Source organism: Tachyglossus aculeatus, chromosome 4 (genome assembly GCF_015852505.1).
Source record: "Tachyglossus aculeatus isolate mTacAcu1 chromosome 4, mTacAcu1.pri, whole genome shotgun sequence".
In the NCBI taxonomy this organism is placed as follows: Eukaryota; Metazoa; Chordata; class Mammalia; order Monotremata; family Tachyglossidae; genus Tachyglossus; species Tachyglossus aculeatus.
Genome location: NC_052069.1, coordinates 120,922,614 through 120,945,350, shown reverse-complemented (window position 1 = coordinate 120,945,350; position 22,737 = coordinate 120,922,614). Strand labels below are relative to the sequence as shown.

At 44.1% G+C, this 22,737-nt stretch overlaps 1 protein-coding gene across 1 annotated transcript; it reads left to right on the top strand.

The window, feature by feature from the left end:
- The first annotated feature begins 2,394 nt into the window (after positions 1-2,394).
- Positions 2,395-22,508, top strand: LOC119927241 (CMP-N-acetylneuraminate-beta-galactosamide-alpha-2,3-sialyltransferase 4-like). Its single transcript, XM_038745792.1, has 10 exons — positions 2,395-2,493; positions 8,030-8,081; positions 8,406-8,453; positions 13,429-13,541; positions 14,352-14,415; positions 15,705-15,800; positions 18,858-19,050; positions 19,437-19,565; positions 20,758-20,904; positions 21,711-22,508. The coding sequence occupies exons 1-10, from the start codon at positions 2,400-2,402 to the stop codon at positions 21,816-21,818; spliced, it is 1,044 nt and encodes a 347-aa protein (XP_038601720.1). The 5' UTR covers positions 2,395-2,399; the 3' UTR covers positions 21,819-22,508.
- Positions 22,509-22,737: the final 229 nt, after the last annotated feature.

Sequence of the window (22,737 nt, the reverse complement as noted above, 5' to 3'; positions counted from 1 at the left end):
TGAAACCCACGCCACTCTCTGCACCTATTAATGCTTGCTGCCAGCTTATCTTGCTCTGGGCTTCGGACAAGGTCTGGCCCTTAGACTGGCACTGTATTAACTTATAGCTAATTCTAGGTGTCTCTCTCTCTCTCTCTCTCTCACTCTGTCATGTGTACACACACGCACACGCACACACACACGCACACACACACACACACACACACACACACACACACATCCAGAACTCTCTTCGAGAAGTGGTGGGAGATGCTGTCTTGAGTTGACAAGCTGGTTAATTTTTTTTATGGTATTTGTTAAGCACTTACTATCTGCCAGGCACTGTTCTAAGCGCTGGGCTAGATACAAAGTAATCCGGTTGGGCACAACCATGTCCCAGATGGACTCACAGTCTTAACCCCATTTTACAGATGAGGGAATTGAGGCACAGAGAGTGAAGTGACTTGCCCAAAGTCACACAGCAGACAAATGGCAAATCTGGGAACCCATGCTCTATCCACTAGGTGTAAAAGTGGTATCATGTATGCAGAGATGCCCCTTGGAAATTTGTGGTTCTAATGAAGATGCTGAGAAATACCGAGTTTCTTCTCCTCTCTTTTGTCTTGGGGTTGAGTGTCTACTGTCAGTGGACAGACCTTTGCCTCCAGAGTTTACTTTCCTCCCACCCTGTCTGGAATCAGGTCACAATTTGTGGGTGCAAGAGTGATTTGGAAAACTGGCCTCTGCTGAGGCCTTCTCCATATTCTCATTTCCTGTGCAAACCTGTGGGTATTTCATGGCGCAAGATTAGCCTGGGGCCAAGGCTTACAACCTTATGACCTGCCCCTGATGTATTGTGGCTCAGTGGAAAAGAGCACGGACTTTGGAGTCAGAGGTCATGGGTTCAAATCCCGGCTCTGCCAATTATCAGCTGTGTGACTTTGGGCAAGTCACTTAACTTCTCTGTGCTTCAGTTACCTCATCTGTAAAATGGGGATTAAGACTGTGAGCCCCCCGTGGGACAACCTGATCACCTTGTAACCTCCCCAGCGCTTAGAACAGTGCTTTGCACATAGTAAGCACTTAATAAATGTGATCATTATTATTATTATTATTATCCTTCCTGTCTGTCATAGAGAGTCAGAGAGAGATTCTGATCCCACTGGACATCAGAGGCCACTTTTAGTCAAGTTATTGAATGCCTCCCAACATTTAATGAAAGCATTGAAAGCATAGAAAAGATAGAGGAGCAATATGGCTTAGTGGAAAGAGCAAGGTCCTGGAAGTTAGAGGACCTGGGTTCTAGTCCCAGATCTGCCAGTTGACTGCTGTGTGACTTTGGCCAAGTCTCAAAATGTCTCTTTGCCACAGTTTCTTCATCTGTAAAATGGGGATTCTATACCTGCTCCCGCTCCTACTTAAACTGCGAGCCCCATGTGGGACATGGACTATGTTCAACCGTATAAGTTGAATCCATTCCCATGCTTAGAACAGCGTTTGACATATAAGTGCTTAACAAATAAAATAATATTATTATTAGTGATAATAATAATAGTAATTATGTGGCTCAGTGGAAAGAGCATGGGCTTTGGAGTCAGAGGTCATGGGTTCAAATTCCTGCTCCACCAATTGTCAGCTGTGTGACTTTAGGCAAGTCACATAACTTCTCTGTGCCTCAGTTACCTCATCTGTAAAATGGAGATTAAGACTGTGAACCCACCGTGGGACAACCTGATCACCTTGTAACCTCCCCAGTTCTTAGAACAGTACTTTGCACATAGTGATTAATAAATGCCATTATTATTATTTTTATTATATCTCCTTCGGGATCAGTTTGTCAGTGCCCTAGCTTCTGCTCCAATAATTGGATTGCTGCTCTGACTCAATACTTGTCATCCTCAGTTAGATAAGCAACATGGCACAGTGGAGAGAACATGGTCCCGGGAGTCCGAAAACTGGGTTCTAATCCTACCTTTGCCACTTGTCTGCTGTGTGGCCTTGGTCAAGCCACTTAACTTCTTTGTGCCCCAGTTTCCTCATCTGTAAAATGGGGATTAAGACTGGAACCCCACATGAAGCATGGACTATGACCAACCTGATTCAGTTGTAATCTACCCAGTGCTTAGTTCAGTGCCTGGCACATAGTAAGCATGTAACAAATGTCATAAAAAAAAATGACTATTATGACTGTAGTTGCCTTATGATAGTCCATGGGTGGGTTTGGCTGTCCAGAGTACTATTTAGGTACCTTTCCCGCAGTTAGGTCAGAATGTAACAGCTCCATGCCCAGAATAGAGAGGGGATCTTGAAGAATGCACAGTCCATGTTAAGCTCTGTTGATACCTTTTCCAGGCTGCTGAGTCAGGAGTCCTCTGGATGCGCTTTCTTTCTTTCCCTAGGCTGGATAGGGTGACAGCCTCATGGACAAAGAACTCTCCTCAAGTTTACAGTTCCAGACCAAGATATCTTTTACCAGGAAGATTTGGAGAATAGGACTGTACCTCTTGATCATGGGTAAGAAAATAATTGGTCAGTAGTTCACATGCTGTAATATCCCACCACTTTGAGTCTTGGGAGGGCATCAAATGGTCAATTGTAATAATAAAATAATCATAACTGTAGTATTTGGTAAGTACTTACTATGTGTCAGGCACTGTACTAAGTGCTTGGGTGAACACAAGAAAATTGGGTTGGACACAGTCCTTGTCCTAAGTGGGGCTCACAGCCTTAATCCCCACTTTACAGATGAGGTAATTGAGGCATAGAAAAGTGAAGTGACTTGCCCAGGGTCACACAGCAGACAAGTGTCCTCTCCCTGACTTTCCCATCTCTGTTGACGGCACTACCATCCTTCCCGTCTCACAAGCCCGCAACCTTGGTGTCATCCTCGACTCCGCTCTCTCATTCACCCCTCACATCCAAGCCGTCACCAAAACCTGCTGGTCTCAGCTCCGCAACATTGCCAAGATCCGCCCTTTCCTCTCCATCCAAACCGCTACCCTGCTCATTCAAGCTCTCATCCTATCCCGTCTGGACTACTGCACTAGCCTTCTCTCTGATCTCCCATCCTCGTGTCTCTCTCCACTTCAATCCATACTTCATGCTGCTGCCCGGATTATCTTTGTCCAGAAACGCTCTGGACATATTACTCCCCTCCTTAAAAACCTCCAATGGCTACTGATCAATCTGCACATCAGGCAGAAACTCCTCACCCTGGGCTTCAAGGCTGTCCATCACCTCGCCCCCTCCTACCTCACCTCCCTTCTCTCCTTCTCCAGCCCAGCCCGCACCCTCCGCTCCTCCACCGCTAATCTCCTCACTGTACCTCGCTCTCGCCTGTCCCGCCGTCGACCCCCGGCCCACGTCATCCCCCAGGCCTGGAATGCCCTCCCTCTGCCCATCCGCCAAGCTAGCTCTCTTCCTCCCTTCAAGGCCCTGCTGAGAGCTCACCTCCTCCAGGAGGCCTTCCCAGACTGAGCCCCTTCTTTCCTCTCCCCCTTGTCCCCCTCTCCATCCCCCCGTCTTACCTCCCTCCCTTCCCCACAGCACCTGTATATATGTATATATGGTTGTACATATTTATTACTCTATTTATTTATTTATTTATTTTACCTGTACATTTCTATCCTACTTATTTTATTTTGTTGGTATGTTTGGTTCTGTTCTCTGTCTCCCCCTTTTAGACTGTGAGCCCACTGTTGGGTAGGGACTGTCTCTATGTGATGCCAATTTGTACTTCCCAAGCGCTTAGTACAGTGCTCTGCACATAGTAAGCGCTCAATAAATGCGATTGATTGATTGAAGTGGCAGAGCCAGGATTAAAACCTAGGTCCTTCTGACTCACAGGCCTGTGCCCTTTCCCCTAGACCATACCTCTTCTACTAGAGAAGAAGAATTCTAGAGATGAGATGGTCTATTTCCCCTCTTCCGTTTCAGGTTTTGGGGCCTGCTGCCAGTACTACTATTTCTCCTCCCTCTCCTTCGCTTCTTTTTTTTTTTAATGGCATTCATTAAGCGCTTACTATGTGCAAAGCACTGTTCTAAACACTGGGGAGGTTACAAGGTGATCAGGTTGTTCCACGGGGGCTCACAGTCTTAATCCCCATTTTACAGATGAAGTAACTGAGGCACAGAGAAGTTAAGTGACTTGCCCAGAGTCACACATCTGACAATTGGTGGAGCCGGGATTTGAACCCATGACCTCTGACTCCAAAGCCCGTGCTCTTTCCATTGTGCCACGCTGCTTCTTCCTCACTTTCATCTTCTTCCTTCTCCCTCTCATCGTCTTTTTCTCCTCCTTTGACAGCAAAGTCCCTTTCCATGCCACAGAGTCACACTCACAGAGCTGAGGTGGCAAAGATACTCCATCATTCATTTGGGCATTTAGAGGCAAAGGAAGACTTTTGCATTTAGCATAGCTAGCTAAGCACTGGCAAGACTGCTGCTCCAAAGCGGCCCATATTGAACATGTCCAAAATTCATGAACTTTGTTCTGTGCTTCCAGTAATCCTTCAAGCCACTGACAGATATTTGAATGGTTTGGAGGCAGGACTTGGGTCCCAGGCCACCGGACAAGAGTCTACATAGATAGTACATGGTGAAGTGCAGTTTACTCTGAATACTTTTCAGGACTAGGCCAGAAGGTTCTGGTGAAAAACACGATGGAAAAATTACCACAGGGAAAGTTAAGCACGTCCTTGTTAGTGTCCTTGCCTGGTTTTGATGGCTGCATATTTAAAGAGACTTGGAAAAACCAGTGAGGGACTAGAGGAGAGTAACAGAAACAAATAAAAAAAGAGGCGAAAATCTGTTCTCTGAGAAAAGTCGAAGGACCTGGGCTCATTTGGCCTGGAGAAGGAGACTGAGGAGCAACTGAATGATGAACTTCAGGTTGATAATAATTGCAATATTTTCATTCATTCATTCAATCGTATTCATTGAACACTTACTGTGTGCAGAGCACTGTACTTAGCGCTTGGGAAGTACAAGTTGGCAACATATAGAGACAGTCCCTACCCAACAGCAGGCTAACAGTCTAGAAAGTAAGTATTTAAGTACTTACTACATGCCCAGCACTGTTCTAAGTGCTAGGGTAAATACGAGATCATCAGGTCCCACATTGGGCTCACAGCCTAAGTAGGAGGGACAACAGGTATTGAATCTCCATTTTGCAAATGGAAGAACTGAGGCACAGAGAAGTTGTGACCTTCCCAAGGTCACCCAGCAGACAAGTAGACGAACTGAGACTAAAACCCAGGACTTCTGACTCCCAGAACATGCTCTTTCCACTAGGCAACACTGCTTCTCCTAGATGGAGGGTTTCCTTGAAACTAGTTAAGATGAAGGGAACAGCGTAGCTCAGTGGAAAGAGCACGGGCTTTGGAGTCAGAGGTCATGGGTTCGATTCCCGGCTCCGCCACTTGTCAGCTGTGTGACTTTGGGCAAGTCACAACTTCTCTGTGCCTCAGTTCCCTCATCTGTAAAATGGGGATTAAGACTGTGAGTCCCCTGTGGGACAACCTGATTGCCTTGTAACCTCCCCAGCGCTTAGAACAGTGCTTTGCACATAGTAAGTGCTTAATAAATGCTATTAAAAAAAAAAGGGAACCATATTACAGAAAGATAAAGTCCAGCTGCACAGAAAAAGTGCCTGATTACCAGAACAGTGGAACAAGCTCCTAAGGTAACACGTATAGGGTCCGTGCAGGGATATCTTGCAGAAAAGATATCCCTGGGCATTGAGAAACAGAATAGTCTAGTGGAAAGAGCACAGGCCTGGGAGTCAGAAGGTCATGAATTCTAATTCCGACTCCACCATTTGTCTGCTGTGTGACCCTGAGCAAGTCACTTCACTTCTCTGTGACTCAGTTGCCTCATATGGAAAATGGGGATTAAGACTGTGAGCCCCCCGTGGGACAATCTGATCACCTTGTAACCTCCCCAGCGCTTAGAACAGTACTTTGCACATAGTAAGTGCTTAATAAATGCCATTATTATTATTATTATTATTATTATAATTAAAAGATTAGGCAACTAACTATCCTGGATGGCATAACCACTCACAGCCTGGACCAGGGAGCTGTACCCACTGGTCTCTTGAAATCTCTTGCAGCATTGATTATTATATAAGTGTAATTATCTTAGCAAACAACAGATGTACCTTATTCCTCTTCTTGGACAATGACAACCCTCCCACCAAAAATGAGGGTGACATGATTCTTCAGTAGAGTGTGTGTGTAATTCTTGTATATTACTTTATGTTACTGTTCCCACAGCAACTATATCTCTATACAATATTTTGTATGTGTTCTTGAATTTATTTCTTAATATACAGCCAGTACTATGCAGCCCAAGTTATAAGTGCTAATGGAACCAAACAGTAGAGTTTCCTGGCATTTTTGTGTGTTAAATCTCATCTGCAATACTGTGTTTCACTTGACCTTTTGCTGTGAGATTCCATTTACTAAAAAGACAAGAGGAAAACCACAGGGTCAGCACCAGGCACTGTACTGGGGTAGATACATGATAATGCTGTTGGACGCAGTCCCTTTCCCACATAAGGCTCACAGTCTTAATCTCCATTTACAGACAAGGTAACTGAGGCACAGAGAAGTAAAGTGACATGACCAAGGTAGCAGAGCAGACAAATGACGGTGCTGGGATTAGAACCCAGGTCCTTCTGACTTCCAGGCCTGTGCTCTATCCAGTAGGCCTTTCTCCTTTTTCTTGTGTGTTTGCTATATCAGTCTTCATCACAGTGAACTTTGTTTCATTTGAGTTCCTTAATTCCTCTGCCTGTTTCCTCATATGTCAAATGAAAATCTAAAGGAGACTGTGACCCCTGTGTGGGACAGGGACTATAGTATTACTATTATAGTATTATTATTATTATCTTGTTTACCAGGCCACTGCTCACTGATCCATTAAGGTTTTCCTTCAAGCTTTGCCTCTGCAGTCTTCATCCTTCAGTAATGTAATAATGGCATTTGTTAAGCGCTTACTATGTGCAAAGCACTGTTCTAAGCGCTGGGGGGGATACAAGGTGATCAGGTTGTCCCACGTGGGGCTCACAATCTTAATCCCCATTTTACAGATGAGGGAACTGAGACTCAGAGAAGTTAAGTGACTTGCCCAAGGTCACACAGCAGACATGTGGCAGAGCCGGGATTCAGTATTCAGTATTCAGGATTCAGGATTCAGTATTATTCAGTACTGAATGAGCAGGGGAGGAGGCAAGAGGGGAGGCATATGGAGGACAGGAAGAGACTGAACTTTTTTTAGGGTATTTGGTTAAGCATGTACTGGGAATGAAGCATTATTCTAAATGCTGGGGTAGATGCAAGCTAATCATATTGGACACAGTCCCTGTCCCCTATAGGATTCAGAGTCTGTCAGAAGGAGGAGGATATAATCACCATTTGACAGATGAGGAAACTGAGGCACAGAGAAGTGAAGTGACTTACCCAGAGTCACACAGCGGACAAATGGTGGTATAGGGGTTAGAATCCAGGTCTCTTGACTCCCAGGCCTGGGCTCTTTCCACTAGGCAACACTGATCCTCCTGGTGATGTCAGGGATTCTAGCTGGTCCAGGAAGTTTGTTTCTTCAGAGATAGGCTGGCATGCGGGTTAGGGCTTTTTTATAGTATTTATTAAGCACTTACTATGTGTCAGACACAGTCCCTATCCTACATGGAACCCACAGTCTTAATCCCCATTTTACAGATGAGGTAATTGAGGCACAGAGAAGTGAAGTGTCATGCCCAAGGTCCCACAGCAGACAAATGGCAGAGCTGGGATTAGAGCCCAGGTCTTTCTGACTTCTAGGCCTGTGCTCTATCCACTAGACCATGCTGCATATCATAGTAGACTATCCTCCTTTCCCTACCAGGAAAGATGACTACTAGATTTTCCTTTTGCATCTACTACACTCCAAATTGAGGGGTGGGATCACGACTGTCTGTTAGTGGAATTCCCCAGCCTCAGAATAAGGAAGATAATTTGCCTCCATGTTTCTCTCTGTCTACCTTGTACGTATGTTTTTTGGACAGGTCTGTGCTTCAAAGTGTTCCATTACATCACGACGGCTCACATGTATTTCAGGTAGGAGAATTCTTCAGCTCCTTCCTGCTTTCCTTTGTTTGGGCCCATTTAGGGAGCTTCTGACAGATCTTACAGAAAAGGAAACTCTGGGCTTGAAGGAAGAAGGCAGACGTTTTGAGGCCACCTGTCTCAATGTAACCCAGCAGATTTTTGAGCACTGAGAAAATGGCTGTGTCTTCTGAGAAGAAAGTGTGAGCTATGGGATGGTGGATATTCTGGGGAAGATATTGTATTTAAGTGGTCAAGTAGAGAAATATGAAGAGAGGACAGCAGGGTATAGGTGACGTGGCTGAAATAAACCTAAAGATTTATTTTCCTTTCCAGGAAGGACATCTGCAAGAAACCATTGGCATGGAAAGAACCATTGGGAAGGTTGGTTCCATTTTTTTTTTTTAATTTAGAAAGTTTTGAGGGTAGTCAAACTCATCATCCATCCTAAACCTACTCTTCCACCTAACTTAACCATCTCTGTTGGTGATACCACCATACTCCCTGATCCAGAAGGGTACAACCTTGATGTTATCTTTGACTCTGCATTACCTTTTAACCCTTATGTTAAGTTGCTAAATCCAGCAATTCTTTCTTCGCTACATTTCTCAGATCCTCCCCTTCCTTTCCATCCAAGCAGCCACCTTCCTAATTCAAGTTTTCATGGTTTCTCAATTATATTACTGAACCAGCCCCTTCACTGGTCTCCTGTATTTAATCTCTCCACGCTTCAACCTAAACTACACTCCACAAGCCTGGATTATCTTCCGAAAACAATTATTTCATCCCCCTCTAGACTGTAAGCTCATTATGGTCAGGGAACGTCCCTGTTGATTGTTGTATTGACTTTCCCAAGCGTTAGGTACAGTGCTTCTAGACTGTGAGCCTGTTGTTGGGTAGGGACCATCTTTATATGTTGCTGACTTGTACTTCCCAAGAGTTTAGTACAGTGCTCTGCACACAGTAAGTGCTCAATAAATATGATTGAATGAATGAATGCACACAGTAAGCACTCAATAAAAACAATTGAATGAGTCATTCTGTCCATGTCCCCCACCTCCTCAAAAACCTCTACTGGCTCCTCCTTTCCCATCGTATCAAGCAAAATGGATATCCCTCAAGGTTCAGTTCTGGGACCCCTTCTATTCTCCATTTACACCCATTTCCTTGGAGAACTCATTTGCTCACATGGCTTCAACAACTACCTCTAGGTGAGTGATTCCCAAATCCACATCTCCACCCTGATCTCTCTCCCTCTTTGCAGTTTTGTACCTCCTCCTGCCTTCAAGACATCTCTACATGGATGTCCTACTGTCACCTCAAACTTAACATGTCAAAAACAGAACTGCTTATCTTCCCACCCAAACCCTGTCCTTCCCCTGACTTTTCCATCACGGTAATCAGCACCACCATCCTTCATGTCTCACAAGCCTGTAACCTTGGCATTGTCGTTGACTTCTCCTTCAAACCACATATTCTGTGTATCATAAATCTACCATGTCTTTTTTATCCAAACTGCTACCATGTTAATCCAAGCATGTAGCCTATCCCTCCTTGATTACTATATCAGCCTCCTTGCTGACCTCCCTGCCTCTTCTCTCTCCCCACTCCAGTCTATAATTCACTCTGCTGCCTGGATCATTTTTCTACAAAAGTGATTAGTCCAGGTTTCACCACTCCTCAAGAGCCTCCAGTTGTTTCCCATCAACCTACGCATCTAACAGAAACTCCTTACTTTCAGATATAAAGCATTCAATCATGTTGCCCCCACGTATCTCACCTCACTACTCCACTACCACAACCCTTCCCACACACTTTGCTCCTCAAATGCAAGCCTACTCACTGTACCTTGATCTCATTTAGCTTGCCACTGCCATCTCACCCACATCCCGCCTCTGGACTGGAATGCCCTCCTTCTTTGTATCCAACAGACAATACTCTCCCCCTCTTCAAAGCCTTATTGAAGGCATATTTCCTCCAAGAGGCCTTCCCTGAATAAGCCCTCCTTTCCTTTTCTTCCTCTTCCTTCTGCATCGCCTTGACTTCCTCCCTGTATTCATCCCCCTTCCTAGCCCCACATCACTTATGTACATATCCATAATTTATTTACTTATATTAAAGTCTGTCTCCCCCACTAGACTATAAGTTCATTGTGGGCAGGGAATGTGTCTGTTATATTAATAGAATGTACTTTCCCAAGCACTTAGTACAGTGCTCTGCGCACAGTAAGAACTCAATAAATACAATTGATTGATTATTTGCTTCAAGGCTGTCTTCCAATCTATTAGTGGCATTTACTGAGCACTTACTGTGTGCAGAACGTTGACCCAAGTGGTAGGGAGAGTATAATAATGATGGCATTTGTTAAGTGCTTACTATGTGCAAAGCACTATAGAACAGAGTTGGTATATGTGTTCCCTGGCTACAAGCAGCTTACAGTCTTGAGGGGGACAGCTTACAGAGTCCTCTAGAATCTAGAGGAGTCTAAAGTCTTCAATCTCCAGCTCCTTTTTTTTTTTTTACTTCATCCACTCCTCCCAAGTTAACTTTTGCATTATATTCATGCTTTCCCCTCTGCCTGGCACTCCTTCCCCTCTTCAGATCTGGCAGAATTGAATTTTGCCACAGCATTTTCCATCTTCAAAGTCCTCCTAAAATCTCACCTCCTTCAGACAGCTTTCCCCATGCATTATTTTCTCCCCAGACAAATTAGTTCATTGGCACTTATGTTCTCACAGCTACTTGTAATCCTTAGGTGTTCTGTATTCTGTTTAAACATGTATATGTTCATTTATTCAACTCCCAGTTATTTTTCATTCTAGCAGTACAGAGCATCTGGCTCTTCTATTAGAACATAAGCTGCTTTAGGGCAGAGATTGCAGCAGGCTCAGTGGAAAGAGCATGAGCTTGGGAGTCAGAGGTCATGGGTTCTAATCCCAGCTCCACTGCTTGTCAGCTGTGTGACTTTGGGCAAGTCTCTCAACTTCTCTGTGCCTCAGTAACCTCATCTGTAAAATGGGGATTAAGACTGTGAGCCCCATGTGGGACAACCTGATCACCTTGTATCAACCCCAGCGCTTAGAACAGTGCTTCACACGGAGTAAGCACTTAACAAATGCCATCAACATCATCATCTCTCTGACCTCCTTCATGCTCTTCTGAGTACTTATTACAAATGCTTTCCATATTACATGCTCAAATCAATCAGTCAATCATATTTATTGAGCACATACTGTGTACAGAGCACTGTACTGTGGACTTGGGAGAGTACAGTTCAAAAGAATTAGCAGACATCTTCCCTGTCCATAACAAGTTTACAGTGTAGCGGGGGATACAGATATGAATAAGTAATTTATAACAATTTAAAGATATATACATAAGTGCTGTGTTATTGGGGGTGAGGTGAATATCAAATGTCGAAAGGGTCCCAGATTGAAGTGCATAGATGAAGCAGAAGGGAGAGCAAGCCAGAGAAAAGAGACCTTAATTGGGGAAGGCCTTAGTAATGTTTTGAGGTAGAGAGAGTGGCGGTCTGGCATATATGGAGAAGCAGCGTGGCTCAGTGGAAAGAGCATGGGCTTTGGAGTCAGAGGTCATGGGTTCAAATCCCAGCTCTGCCAGTTGTCAGCTGTGTGACTTTGGGCAAGTCACTTAACTTCTCTGTGCCTCAGTTACCTCATCTATAAAATGGGGATTAAGACTGTGAGCCCCCCCATGGAACAACCTGATCACCTTGTAACCTTCCCAGCGCGTAGAACAGTGCTTTGCATATAGTAATTGCTTAATAAATGCCATTATTATTAGTATCTGTACAAAAATGTACAGATCATGTCTCCCTACTCCACAAGAACTTCCGATGGCCGTCCATCCACATCAAACAGAATCTCCTTTATCATCAGCTTTAAAGGACTCAATCAGCTTGCCCCATCCTACCTCACCCCACTAATCTCCTACTATAGGCCAGCCTACACACTCCACTCCTCTAGAGCCAGCTTACTCACTGTGCCCTGATCTCGTCCATCTCGCTGCCAACCCCTTTCCCACATCCTCCCCCTGGTCTGGAACTCCCTTCCCCTCCCTGCTCGTAACTGCCTACCATGGGCAAAGACCGCATATGTGCTGCATAATAGACTGCCCACATTCTTGCTTAATGCACTTGGTGCCCAGCAGGGACATGATTGTTGAGGATTGCACAAGCCACTAGAACTGTAAGCTATTCAGTTGCACCGGTTCTCACTCCAGGAGTCTCAGGACCAAGCATTCACCATTCATGATGGAAGACTTCATCACCCTGGGGATAGCCCAGTCCAGGTCCCACCTGGTGTAGTGATGGTAAACACTGTCTTCTGCCTGGCTCCCAGTGCATCACCCTGTATTCTGCACAAAGTAGTCATCCAGTTAATGCAGGTGATTATGGTGGGGAAAAGGAGCAAATCTGGTGTGTCTGCCCTGGAATCAGTTGGGTCCAAGGGCACATCCTGCAACAGATCTGTCTGCCAAGTAAAATGGACATCTGAAGATCGGGTAAGGATTGGTCTTAGATTGGGAGCCCCATGTGTCATATAGGGACTCTGTCTCTGACCTGATTAACTTGCATCTATGCCAATGCTTATAACAGAACTGGACACAAAGTGCTTAACCAATCCTGCAGTTATAATTACGATTTTTATTTTCATTGGTCAAATGAATATTGAGCTAATCCAGACATGCCCTTCTGTGTTGCCCTGACTTGCTCCCTTTGTTCTTCTCCACTCCTGGCCCCAAAGCGTTTATGTACATATCTGAAATTTGATTTATCCCTTTGCTCTCCCCACCAGCCCCAAATTACTTATGTAAATATCTATAATTTTATTTATTTATATTAATATCTGTCTCCCCAACTCTAAACTGTGAGCTTGTTGTGGGCAGGGAATGTCACTGTTTATTGTTGTATTGTACGTTCCCAAGTGTTTAAAACAGTGCTATACACACAGTAAGTGCTCAGTAAATACGATTGAATGTATGAATGAATGAAATACCATTGATGATAGTGATGGGGGGAAAGAAATATTAATACTCCAATTTGGCTGTCTCTCTCCTCCAAGTATACAGTGGCCTTGGGTCTCCAGAAGACAGTCCCTTCCAACTCCTTTCATAACTCTGAATCTCCTCCTCCTTGTTAAATCTTACCTAATGGCACTGTAAACCTCCTCTCCTATTACCTGGTTAACACCTGTACCCCCTCCCTGCCTTTCCTTGCTTTCACTCATAGGACCAACTGTTTTCCTATGTCTGCCTTTAAACTGCAAAGTTTATTCATCATACAGTGCATAGTATTTTATAAAATACATACATACACACATCCTCTGCTGTGGTTTAGGTTGGATCCCTCCTGGACTCCCTTCCTAACTATTGAAGAATTACATCTGACCCGTCATTCCCAGTCTAAGGAGCTCTTCCAAAACAACCTTCCTTTCGGATTAAACAACACAGGTATGATCGCAGTCCTAAAGTCTCTTCCTTTTCTGGCCCTCCTAACCCAGTTAGGAACAAGATGGCCTTACTCCCCACATTTCCCACAGGGTTAAAGGAGCAGGCTATCAGACGTTCATGGACTGATATTGGTGCTGTGGGGGGGAAAAAGTATCTAACCAGTGTGTCCAGCACAAGAACTTGACTAAAAGTTCTTTGTATTCCAGAGGCACTCAGTAAATATCTGTTGACTGTTGGTGGGCTCTTTATAACCAGGAAATGTTCCTTTTCAGCACTGTTCAGAATCACTATATGGCACTGTATTTGTGTTGGGAGAATAGGGGAAGGATGAGGGGATTGGGAAATGAAGGTTTCCCCAAAAAAACACATGGAGACTTCTGTAGTGAGATCACAGTACATGTAAATGGAAAAACTACCCCTTCTCCTGACAATTCTGCCCCTTTGCCTTTATTCCACCTTTAGCTTTAAGATTCTTTTTTTGTATTGAAAGTTCCTTGTGGGCAGGGAATTTGTCTACAAACTCTGTTATGTTGCACTATCCCGAGCACTTAATACAGTGCTCTGCACAGTAAAAGCTCAATAAATACAACTGATGGATTTTCCCCAGCTGCCATCTGTCTTTTCCAGTACCCCTGCCCACATGGCCCCTTCTGTTTGTTTGTTTTTTTTACCTATGAAGCTCTGACAATTAGTTCATCAATGCCAGGGCGGAAGATTTACTAATGAGGAAATGTGAGCTACTAATACAAAGTACATCAGTATGAGAGCACTCCAGGTCATTTGACTCTGTTCTCTGTTCTTATCCCTCAGTGTTTCTTGCAGCTGAAGTTCTGCTGCTTTTGCCCCAGCAAGGGCTGCCGAATTCCATTAAGAGGTAAAAACAAGGTATTTCATTTGCTCTGGGATGAATGTAGATTATCTTGACTGAAGCCCTCAGTCAAACTACACCAAGTTTTGAGATATTAGCAATAATTTGAAAAGCTCGAGTTTTGTTTTCTTTCTTACTTTTCCTTTCTCTTTTGTGTCCTCCCTCTCCTCTTCTCTCTGTGTCTCTCCTCCTCCTCTTCGTTTATGTCTCCTATCTTCTCACAGGCATCCTGCTCCTTCTCGTTCTTTCTGAAGGATCTGGGGCAGAACAAGTGTACATTTTGTTCAGGTTCCAAACTTCCTCTGTCTTTAATATTCCTGATTCTTCTGAGTCCCTTGGATAGAGCACAGGCCTAGGAGTCAGAAGGTCAAGGATTCTAATCATGCCTCCAAAACCTGTCTGCTGTGTAACCTTGGGCAAGTCACTTAACTTCTCTGTACCTCAATGATCTCATGGGGGTTGAGACTGGGAGCCCCACGTGGGACAGAGGACTGTGTCCAACCAGATTTGCTTATATCCACCTCAATGCTTAGTACAGTGCCTGACACACAGTAAGCATTTAACAAATGCCATTATTATTATTATAACCAGCTGCAGTCTGAAGAGATTTTCCTGTCACCTGTTTCCATTCATTTTTTTGTGCACACGTCTGGACTAGCGATGAAAGCAGAGTCAAGTCCTGGGGTTTTTTTAGGTTTTTTTTTTCCTTGTTATTGTTTTTCGGATTTGGATAACCCCTTTTCTTAGGGTGTAGGTTGAACTAGAAAAGACTTGGCTACATTTTCTCACTGTGTTTGCATGTTGGTTTGAGTGAGAGGAAAGCCGGCTGCAGTTTCTAGTGCTGTTGGTTAGTTTTGAGTGGCTGTGCTTTGCTAGGATCCTTACAATGCCACAGTTGAGGCTGGTTTCATTAGGTAAAGACCAGTATCTCATTTTTCTAGGCTGAGTCTAGGGTCTGGGGTTCATTCAGGGAAAGAAAAGTGGGAGCTAGGGGGAAAGGAGGCGTTGGGTGAGGGAGACATGTCTGTACAGTTCGATAAGTGATGTGTAAAGCATGAGCAAAATCACCTAATTTACTTTTGAATCATTATTCCAACTGGTTTTATGATACATAAGCCACTGCTACCTTGCATTCTTTCCTCTCCATTGCTGTGGCTAGCATCTCCAGGTCTGAGAAGTTCATCAAATGGGGACAGGGCCCATTAATGAGTGGCAAGAAAGGTGGGGTCATACTTGTTTCGGAAAGGTCTCAGCTCTCTTCTCTCAGCTCTCTTCCCTTCCTCTCCCATGCCCAGGTTGCCATGCAGAAAGTGCATTGTCGTTGGAAACAGCTTCTCCCTCCGAGGCCGAGGTCTGGGACAAAAGATTGACACTTTCGATATCATCATAAGGTATTTCAACAACTCAACTGCAGGGATAGCAGAGGCATTATAAGAAGTGCAGGGGGTGGGGAGTACCTTTGTTAAAACAAATCGTTTTAGAGGTATTAAGGCCAGCTTTCAACAAGTAGCCCTTGGAAATGTCAACAAATATTTGTCAATAATGTTGGTGCCAGAGATTGAACTTGGAGATCTGGGGTTGGGAAACAGTAAATTGGGAGTGACAAAACAGAGTTGGTTGGGTTGCCAGAGAGCCCTACCTCCACTCACTTTTTTCTGGGTATTAGCTCTCTTGTGCTGTTAATTTTGTTGACTTCTTGTTGAATTCATCAATCAATCATATTTATTAAATGCTTACTCTGTGCAGAGCACTAGCATGGCTCAATGGAAAGAGCACAGGCTTTGGAGTCAGAGGTCATGGGTTCAAATCCCGGCTCCGCCAATTGTCAGCTGTGTGACTTTGGGCAAGTCACTCTGTGCCTCAGTTACCTCATCTGTAAAATGGGCATTAAGACTGTGAGCCAGCCCCTCATGGGACAACCTGATCACCTTGTAACCTCCCTAGTGCTTAGAACAGTGCTTTGCACATAGTAAGCACTTAATAAATGCCATTATTATTATTGTTATTATTATTACTAAGCACATGGGAGGGTACAATGCACCAGACTTGATGGACATGTTTCTTGCCCACAGGAAGCTAAAGTCTAGAGCAAGAGATGTTAAAATTAATGATGGATTTGTATGTAACTGCTGTGGGGCTTAGGGTGGAGTGAATAATGTGTGCAAATCCAAGTGCAAACTTTTCTTTAATCTCTCATTCATAGAGGAGTTCACTAGAACTCCTTCTTTAACCGTTTCTATAGAGAAAGAATGGCATGCACATATCCTCTCCTGGTTTTCTTCCTACCTCTCTGACCACTCCTTCTGAGTCTTTTTCATGGGCTCCTCCTCTGACTACTACCCCCTAACTCTGGAAGTCCCTCAGGGCTCTGTTCTGGTTCCCCTCTTATTTTCCATTTATCCCAACTCCACTTAGACTGATCCTCATGTCGGGCAGACAATTTCCCACCTAATTATCTTGTAACTAACTACAATAACTAACTACCCCAACACTTAGTAAAATGCTTGGGACATGGTAAGTACTTAACGAAAACAATTATTATTAGCCATCTTAATACTAGTATGCATAAATGATTCTTTTTGTGATCATTTTCTTTTTACCATTGGTGTCCATGCCTTTACTCTTTTACCTGTTATGTGGTTGTCTGTTTGTGTCTACTTGTCTCCCCCCTTTAAAAATATTCTCCTCAAGTGTAGGGACCGTATCTCTCTCTTACTACCATTGTGTGTGCAGAAATGTCTAGTTACAGTTTTCTCCACATTGTTAATCAATAATTTTGATACTGCTGATAATGATAGTAGTAGTAGCCAAATAGGCTTTCAACCAGGTGCTCCACCTTGCTAGGAGAAGAACAGTGTGGTTTAGTGGATAGACCATGAGCCTGGGAGTCAGAAGGTCATGGATTCTAATCCTGGCTCTGCCCCATGTCTGCTGTGTGACCTTGGACAAGTCACTTCACTTCCCTGGGCCTCAGTTACCTCATCTGTAAAATGGGGATTAAGAGTGTGAACCCTATGTAGGGTAGGGACTGTGTCCAACCTGACTACCTTGTACGTACCCCAGCACTTAGAACAGTGCTTGGCACATAGTAAGTGCTTAATAAGTACCATAATTATTTATTATTATTAATAGTGCTGCCTGACCCACTGTTTCTGGATCTCCTCTGTGATGTGTAGTCCCAAGACATTCTCCCCTGCCTGTAAGATTTCAGCCTGAGAGGCAGAGATGTCACTGGAGGAAGACAACCTAGAATCAAGTGGGACAGTAGTGTGGATAATGCCAAAGAGCTGAGGAGAACCATCAAACCAAAGAAGAAAGGACAGTTTTTATGACATAGTGGTGGCCTGGGCTCACCCCTTTCCTGCATCTTCCTTATGTCCTAGAACTGGAGAGGAGGAACATGACCTAATGGAAAGTGCACAGGACTGATATTCAGGAGACTTGGGTTTTAACCCCATTTCATCCACTTGCATGCTCTGTGAACTTGGGCAAGTCACTTCATTTTTCCATGCTTCAGTTTTCACATTTATATGATGGGGATTAACTATCCATTCTACCTCAATCAATCATATTTATTGAGCACTTACTGTGTACAGAGGACTATAGTAAGCACTTGGGAGAGTATGGTAAACATGATCCCTGCCCACAGTGAGCTTACAGTCCCCATTACACTGTGAATCCCATGTGGAACAAAGATTGTGTCAGATCTGATTATCCTGTATCTACCCCAGTACTTAGCAAAGTGCTTGGCACAGAATACGTGCTTTAAAAATATTATTTTTGTTATTATTGTTATTGTTGCATTATTATTTTGAGCTCCATGAGGGTCAGAGACCATGTTTAATTCCCACCAGTGTATCCTCTCTCTGTATTTAGTACAGTTTTCTGCACACAGTAAGCACTCTTACCACTACTATTGAGGAGCAGGGTGGCCTGAACAACTGTATTTATTGAGCATTTACTATGTGCAGAGCATTGTACGAAGTGCTTGGAAGAGTACAGTAATGGAAAGAGCATCGGGCTGGAAGTCACTTGTCTGCTTTGTGACTTTGGACAAGTCACTTAACTTTTCTGGGCCTCAGTTTTGTCATCTATAAAATGGGGATTCAATGCCTGTTCTTCCCCCCTCCTGCGAACTCCTTGTGGGACAGGAACTATGCCCAACTGGATTAACTTAATTGTGCTATTTTAAGTACTTACTATGTGTCAAGCACTGTACAAAGTACTGAGGTAGATACAAGATAATCAGATCCCACATAGGGCTCACAGTCTATATCTGCCCCAATACTGTGAACAGTCCCTGGCAGGGAGTAAGCGCTTAAATACCATATTAATAACAGCAATAACATTATTGCGCAAGATACAATTATTATGGTATTTAAGTATGACAATATAGTTGGTATTATGGCACCATTTAACATCTTCCATGACCTTGTCACCTGGAACAGATTGAACGATGCTCCTGTGAAAGGCTTCCAGGAGGACGTGGGGGAGAAAACCACGATCCGCCTCTTCTTTCCTGAATCAGCCCTGCCCAATCCTCTGGACAACAATGAGGAAGATACCCTGATGGTCCTTGTGCCATTCAAGGCTCAGGACTTCATATGGATCAAAGAGATACTGAGGAAGACCCCCTTGAAGGTGAGCTTGGTGCATGTGAGGTTTCCCAGGAAAGGGTGGTGTGGTGACAATGCTTGGGTCCATAGCCTCAGGGAAGGATGCTTGCCTTTAACTGGAAACCATGGGGTTCCGCAAAGGACAACATCCTACCCACCACCTCCAGCATGGGCTCCCCAGTGTTTTCATTATTAATCATGCTACCTCCGTGCAGCCTGGCTCATTGTTAATCACCTTTATGGCACCTATTGCTATTAATCATAAGGAGCTTGTCTGACTGTTACCGGCAATTATCTGCAAATATTCATCACCTGTTGTTATTAATTACTTGTTTTCTCCCTGGGGCTCCAAGAGTTTCTGATCAATTGGCAGGCAGAAGGCGGTGACTGAGTCTGATGATTCTCTTTCAGACTAGCAAGGGGTTTTGGAAGCCTCCTCCACAAGTATGGAATGGGAAAGCCTCCCACTTGAGAGTCCTGAATCCCTTTGTCACCTATGAGACCACATACATCATCCTTAAGCTGAGGAAATCCAGCCAGGTAAGACAGTTGGCTTCCATTGCTCCCTCCCACTCCTTTCCTGAACCATCATGGTCCTTCCTGTTTTAATACCAGTCACTCCCAATAGTGTGTCATCCCAGGAAAGTGAGAGAGCCCTAGCACTAATGTGTGCAAGCCATCTTTGAAGGCACCACTATGTACAGCTTCAGTCACCCTGTTTGAATTCTGAAATTGAGATTGGCTGGCTGTGGGAAATGGCAGAACTTCTAGTGGTCTGAGCATGGTTAGGGATCAGCAGCAATCCTAGTGTGGCCTTCAATTTTTGGGCTGGTGAGGTGGCAGCTGAACTATGTTTCAGTTTCAGGTAGTTTGAGAGCAATTACAAGATTGGAGGTAGGAGATGGCGGACTCTCCCCACATAATTTCCTTTCTTAGAAATTCAGGATCTCCAGAACTAAGTGTTCCAGGAGTGAACCTTCCCAAAAGCAGATCGATGGGCCAGGTTGGGCCTCTGGGATCATCGGAAAAGCTCCACAGGCAAACCCTGTCGAAAAAAGGCCTCTGCAGCTCGTGATGAACTTCAATTGCAGTTTGAGATTAGTAATGAAGAAAATTGTCTGCCCTCTTCTTTCCTAATGAGGATGTTGAGGAATAGTTGGAGAAATACAAGATGTTTTAAGGTGCAGGTCCCTTTTCACTAGGTCTTCCTCAAAACAGCCCTGTGAGTTCAGTAGAGACTTGAGAACTGAGGTCTGGAACAGGAAGGCAGTGTGCTACCCTTATGTCTATCTCTAGTACTATAAGCCTTCTGCTTCTTTGGGGATCATGACTGAGGGAAAGGAATGAGTGGATTCCTGGGGGTTATCTCCTTTTATCAGTCAATAAAAGGAGTCCATGGTAATTTAATGGCTTTAAACAGACAGGAAGATAGAAGTAGGGTGATTTAGAGACAATAGCAGATGGCTGTGTATTTATATTCCATTGAAGATATTGAGGCAATCCTCTCAAACTTCCCCACATGGAATCCCAGCTACTGGAACCATTAGTCTCCCAAATGTCTCAAGTTCCAGAAGATACTTCTGAGGGGGAAGGGAAGGAGGCAGAACCATTTCTTCACTAGTAAATAAGGGATCCAATACATTTGAATTCAGAAGTTAGTCTTGAACTCCAGTATAGGTATGGGGTCAGATACCTGTCTATCATTTCAAAGCTCTTTATTCTCTTCTCTCAGAAATGGTCCACGACTGGGTTCATTGCCTTGAATTTAGCTCTACACATCTGCCATGAGGTCAGCATTGTGGGCTTCGGTTACCCTGATATCAACGACAATACAACTCCGGTGCATTATTACAAAAATGATTACGTGAGCAGCATTAGGGTGAGTCGGTAAGGAAACAGCTTGGGCCTAGGAGTAAGAGAATCTGGTTGGTTTCTATGCCCTTGCCTGCTGGGTGATCTAAGGCAAGTCACTTCACTTCCCTGTGCCGCAGTTTTCCTCATCTATAAAATGGGGATTCAATACCTGTTTCCTCTCTCTTCTAGACTGTGAGCCCCATGTGGGACAGAGACTGTCTCCAGTCTAATTACCTCATATCTACTCTAATGCTTAGTTTAATGTTTGGCACATAGTAAGTGCTTAACAGATATTATCATTAGTAGTAGTAATGATTCCATGGTCCCTAAAGGAAGATGTACTTCCAACGGCAGAGAGCAGCTTCAGAGCCAGTCTCGAGCGAGCATTTACCCAGTTGCCCAAGGTAACTAACATTCTAGGCTGGGTGCAAAGTAAAGAATGTTGGTTTCAGTGATTTAGCCCCAGGATGGGTCAAACTCCTATGGAAGCAGAACAAATGACTTTGGGATCCTAGGACAGGAAGTTACACATAATCTTTAATTTATGTTATTTTAATGTCAGTTTCCCCCTCTAGATTGTAAGCCCATGGTGGGAATGTGTCTACCAACCCTGTTGTACCATAATCTCCCAAGCCTTTAGTTCAGTGCTCTGCACACAGTAAGTGCTCAATAGATAACACTGATGATGATGAAGGGTGCCGAACTGTGTTAATTCTTGTTGTGGGGGAAATTCTCTGTTAGGTGGAGATATCTTCATGGAAAGACACTCCCCCATTGCTTCTCCATCCATCTCTGTTTCCCTAAGGCCCGTTTTTTTTATTCTTTTTGCAGTTGGTGCCTCACGACATCCCAACGGAGCAAATGTGGCTGCTGAAACTGGTTGAGAAAGGTCTCATCTCTGACTTATCCCGCACCGCCTCATGGGTCTGGGGTAATTGAGATTCCAGGACCCTCTCCTCTGCCTTGTGGCAGGGTCGGGAGGAGAGCTGTCGTTGGCTCCCTGAGAAATGCCACTGGTTTGGGTGGAAAGTCTTTTCACTTGTCTTCCTGATTGCAACATTGTTTCACTTTGTGACCTTGAGTTCATCACCCCCCCGCCCCCGCCCGGCTCCTCTGAGCTTTAGTTTCCTCAATTGTTTAATAAGGAGTTGATCCCTGGTACCACCCTACTCTACACTTCGGTTGTGAGGTGAAAGTAAATGGCCTGATGGGTGCTTTGTGCTCCCAAAAGTAAAGCCTTAGATTATTTTTTGGTTTATATGATAATAAAAAATGTTAGCTGTGTTTGTCCTTGTTTCCCAAGACCTCTGACCACCACCAAAATGGCTGATCACAGGTTTCTGGGTAAGCAAAGGGAAAGTTCCCTTCTTCACAGAATGTTCTCACTCCCTCTCTCCCTCCATTTTCTGCTTGTTCTTGCATTAACTATTTAATTGAGATGTTTAGGTCTGTAATAACACTGAGTGGCAATATTACACCAGATTTCTCCATGGATTTGCTAGTGAGGCGAAGCTGGAAGATGAGGCTGATCCAATTAACTGGGCTACAACGTCTGCAACTTGTCAGAGATGGAGATTTTCTATGATGTTCTAAATCTTGATGTGTTCTGTGCAGCATTCAGGGGTGCTAGTGTTCCAATAAACATTTCTTCATAAAAATATTTTTTCTGTGTGCAAATGTTGCAGAGAGATTGCAATTTTGGATGCGCAAATGTAAAGTGTTTAGTATGTAACTTCAGTCTCTCCCGTATTTATTTCTGGGCTTAAATAAGAAGCCACTTTGCCCTTCGTTTTAAACTCTCGATGGACACATGATCTCACTGATGTGATTTCACGACAGGCTGCTCTTTCTTCTACCC

Excerpts from the sequence above, each read along its gene's own strand:
- LOC119927241 (XM_038745792.1), top strand. The coding sequence starts at position 2,400 with ATGGACAAAGAACTCTCCTCAAGTTTACAGTTCCAGACCAAGATATCT. Across the intron at positions 15,801-18,857 it reads ACTTTCGATATCATCATAAG|ATTGAACGATGCTCCTGTGA; the intron begins GTATTTCAACAA and ends CACCTGGAACAG. Across the intron at positions 19,566-20,757 it reads AGCTGAGGAAATCCAGCCAG|AAATGGTCCACGACTGGGTT; the intron begins GTAAGACAGTTG and ends CTCTTCTCTCAG.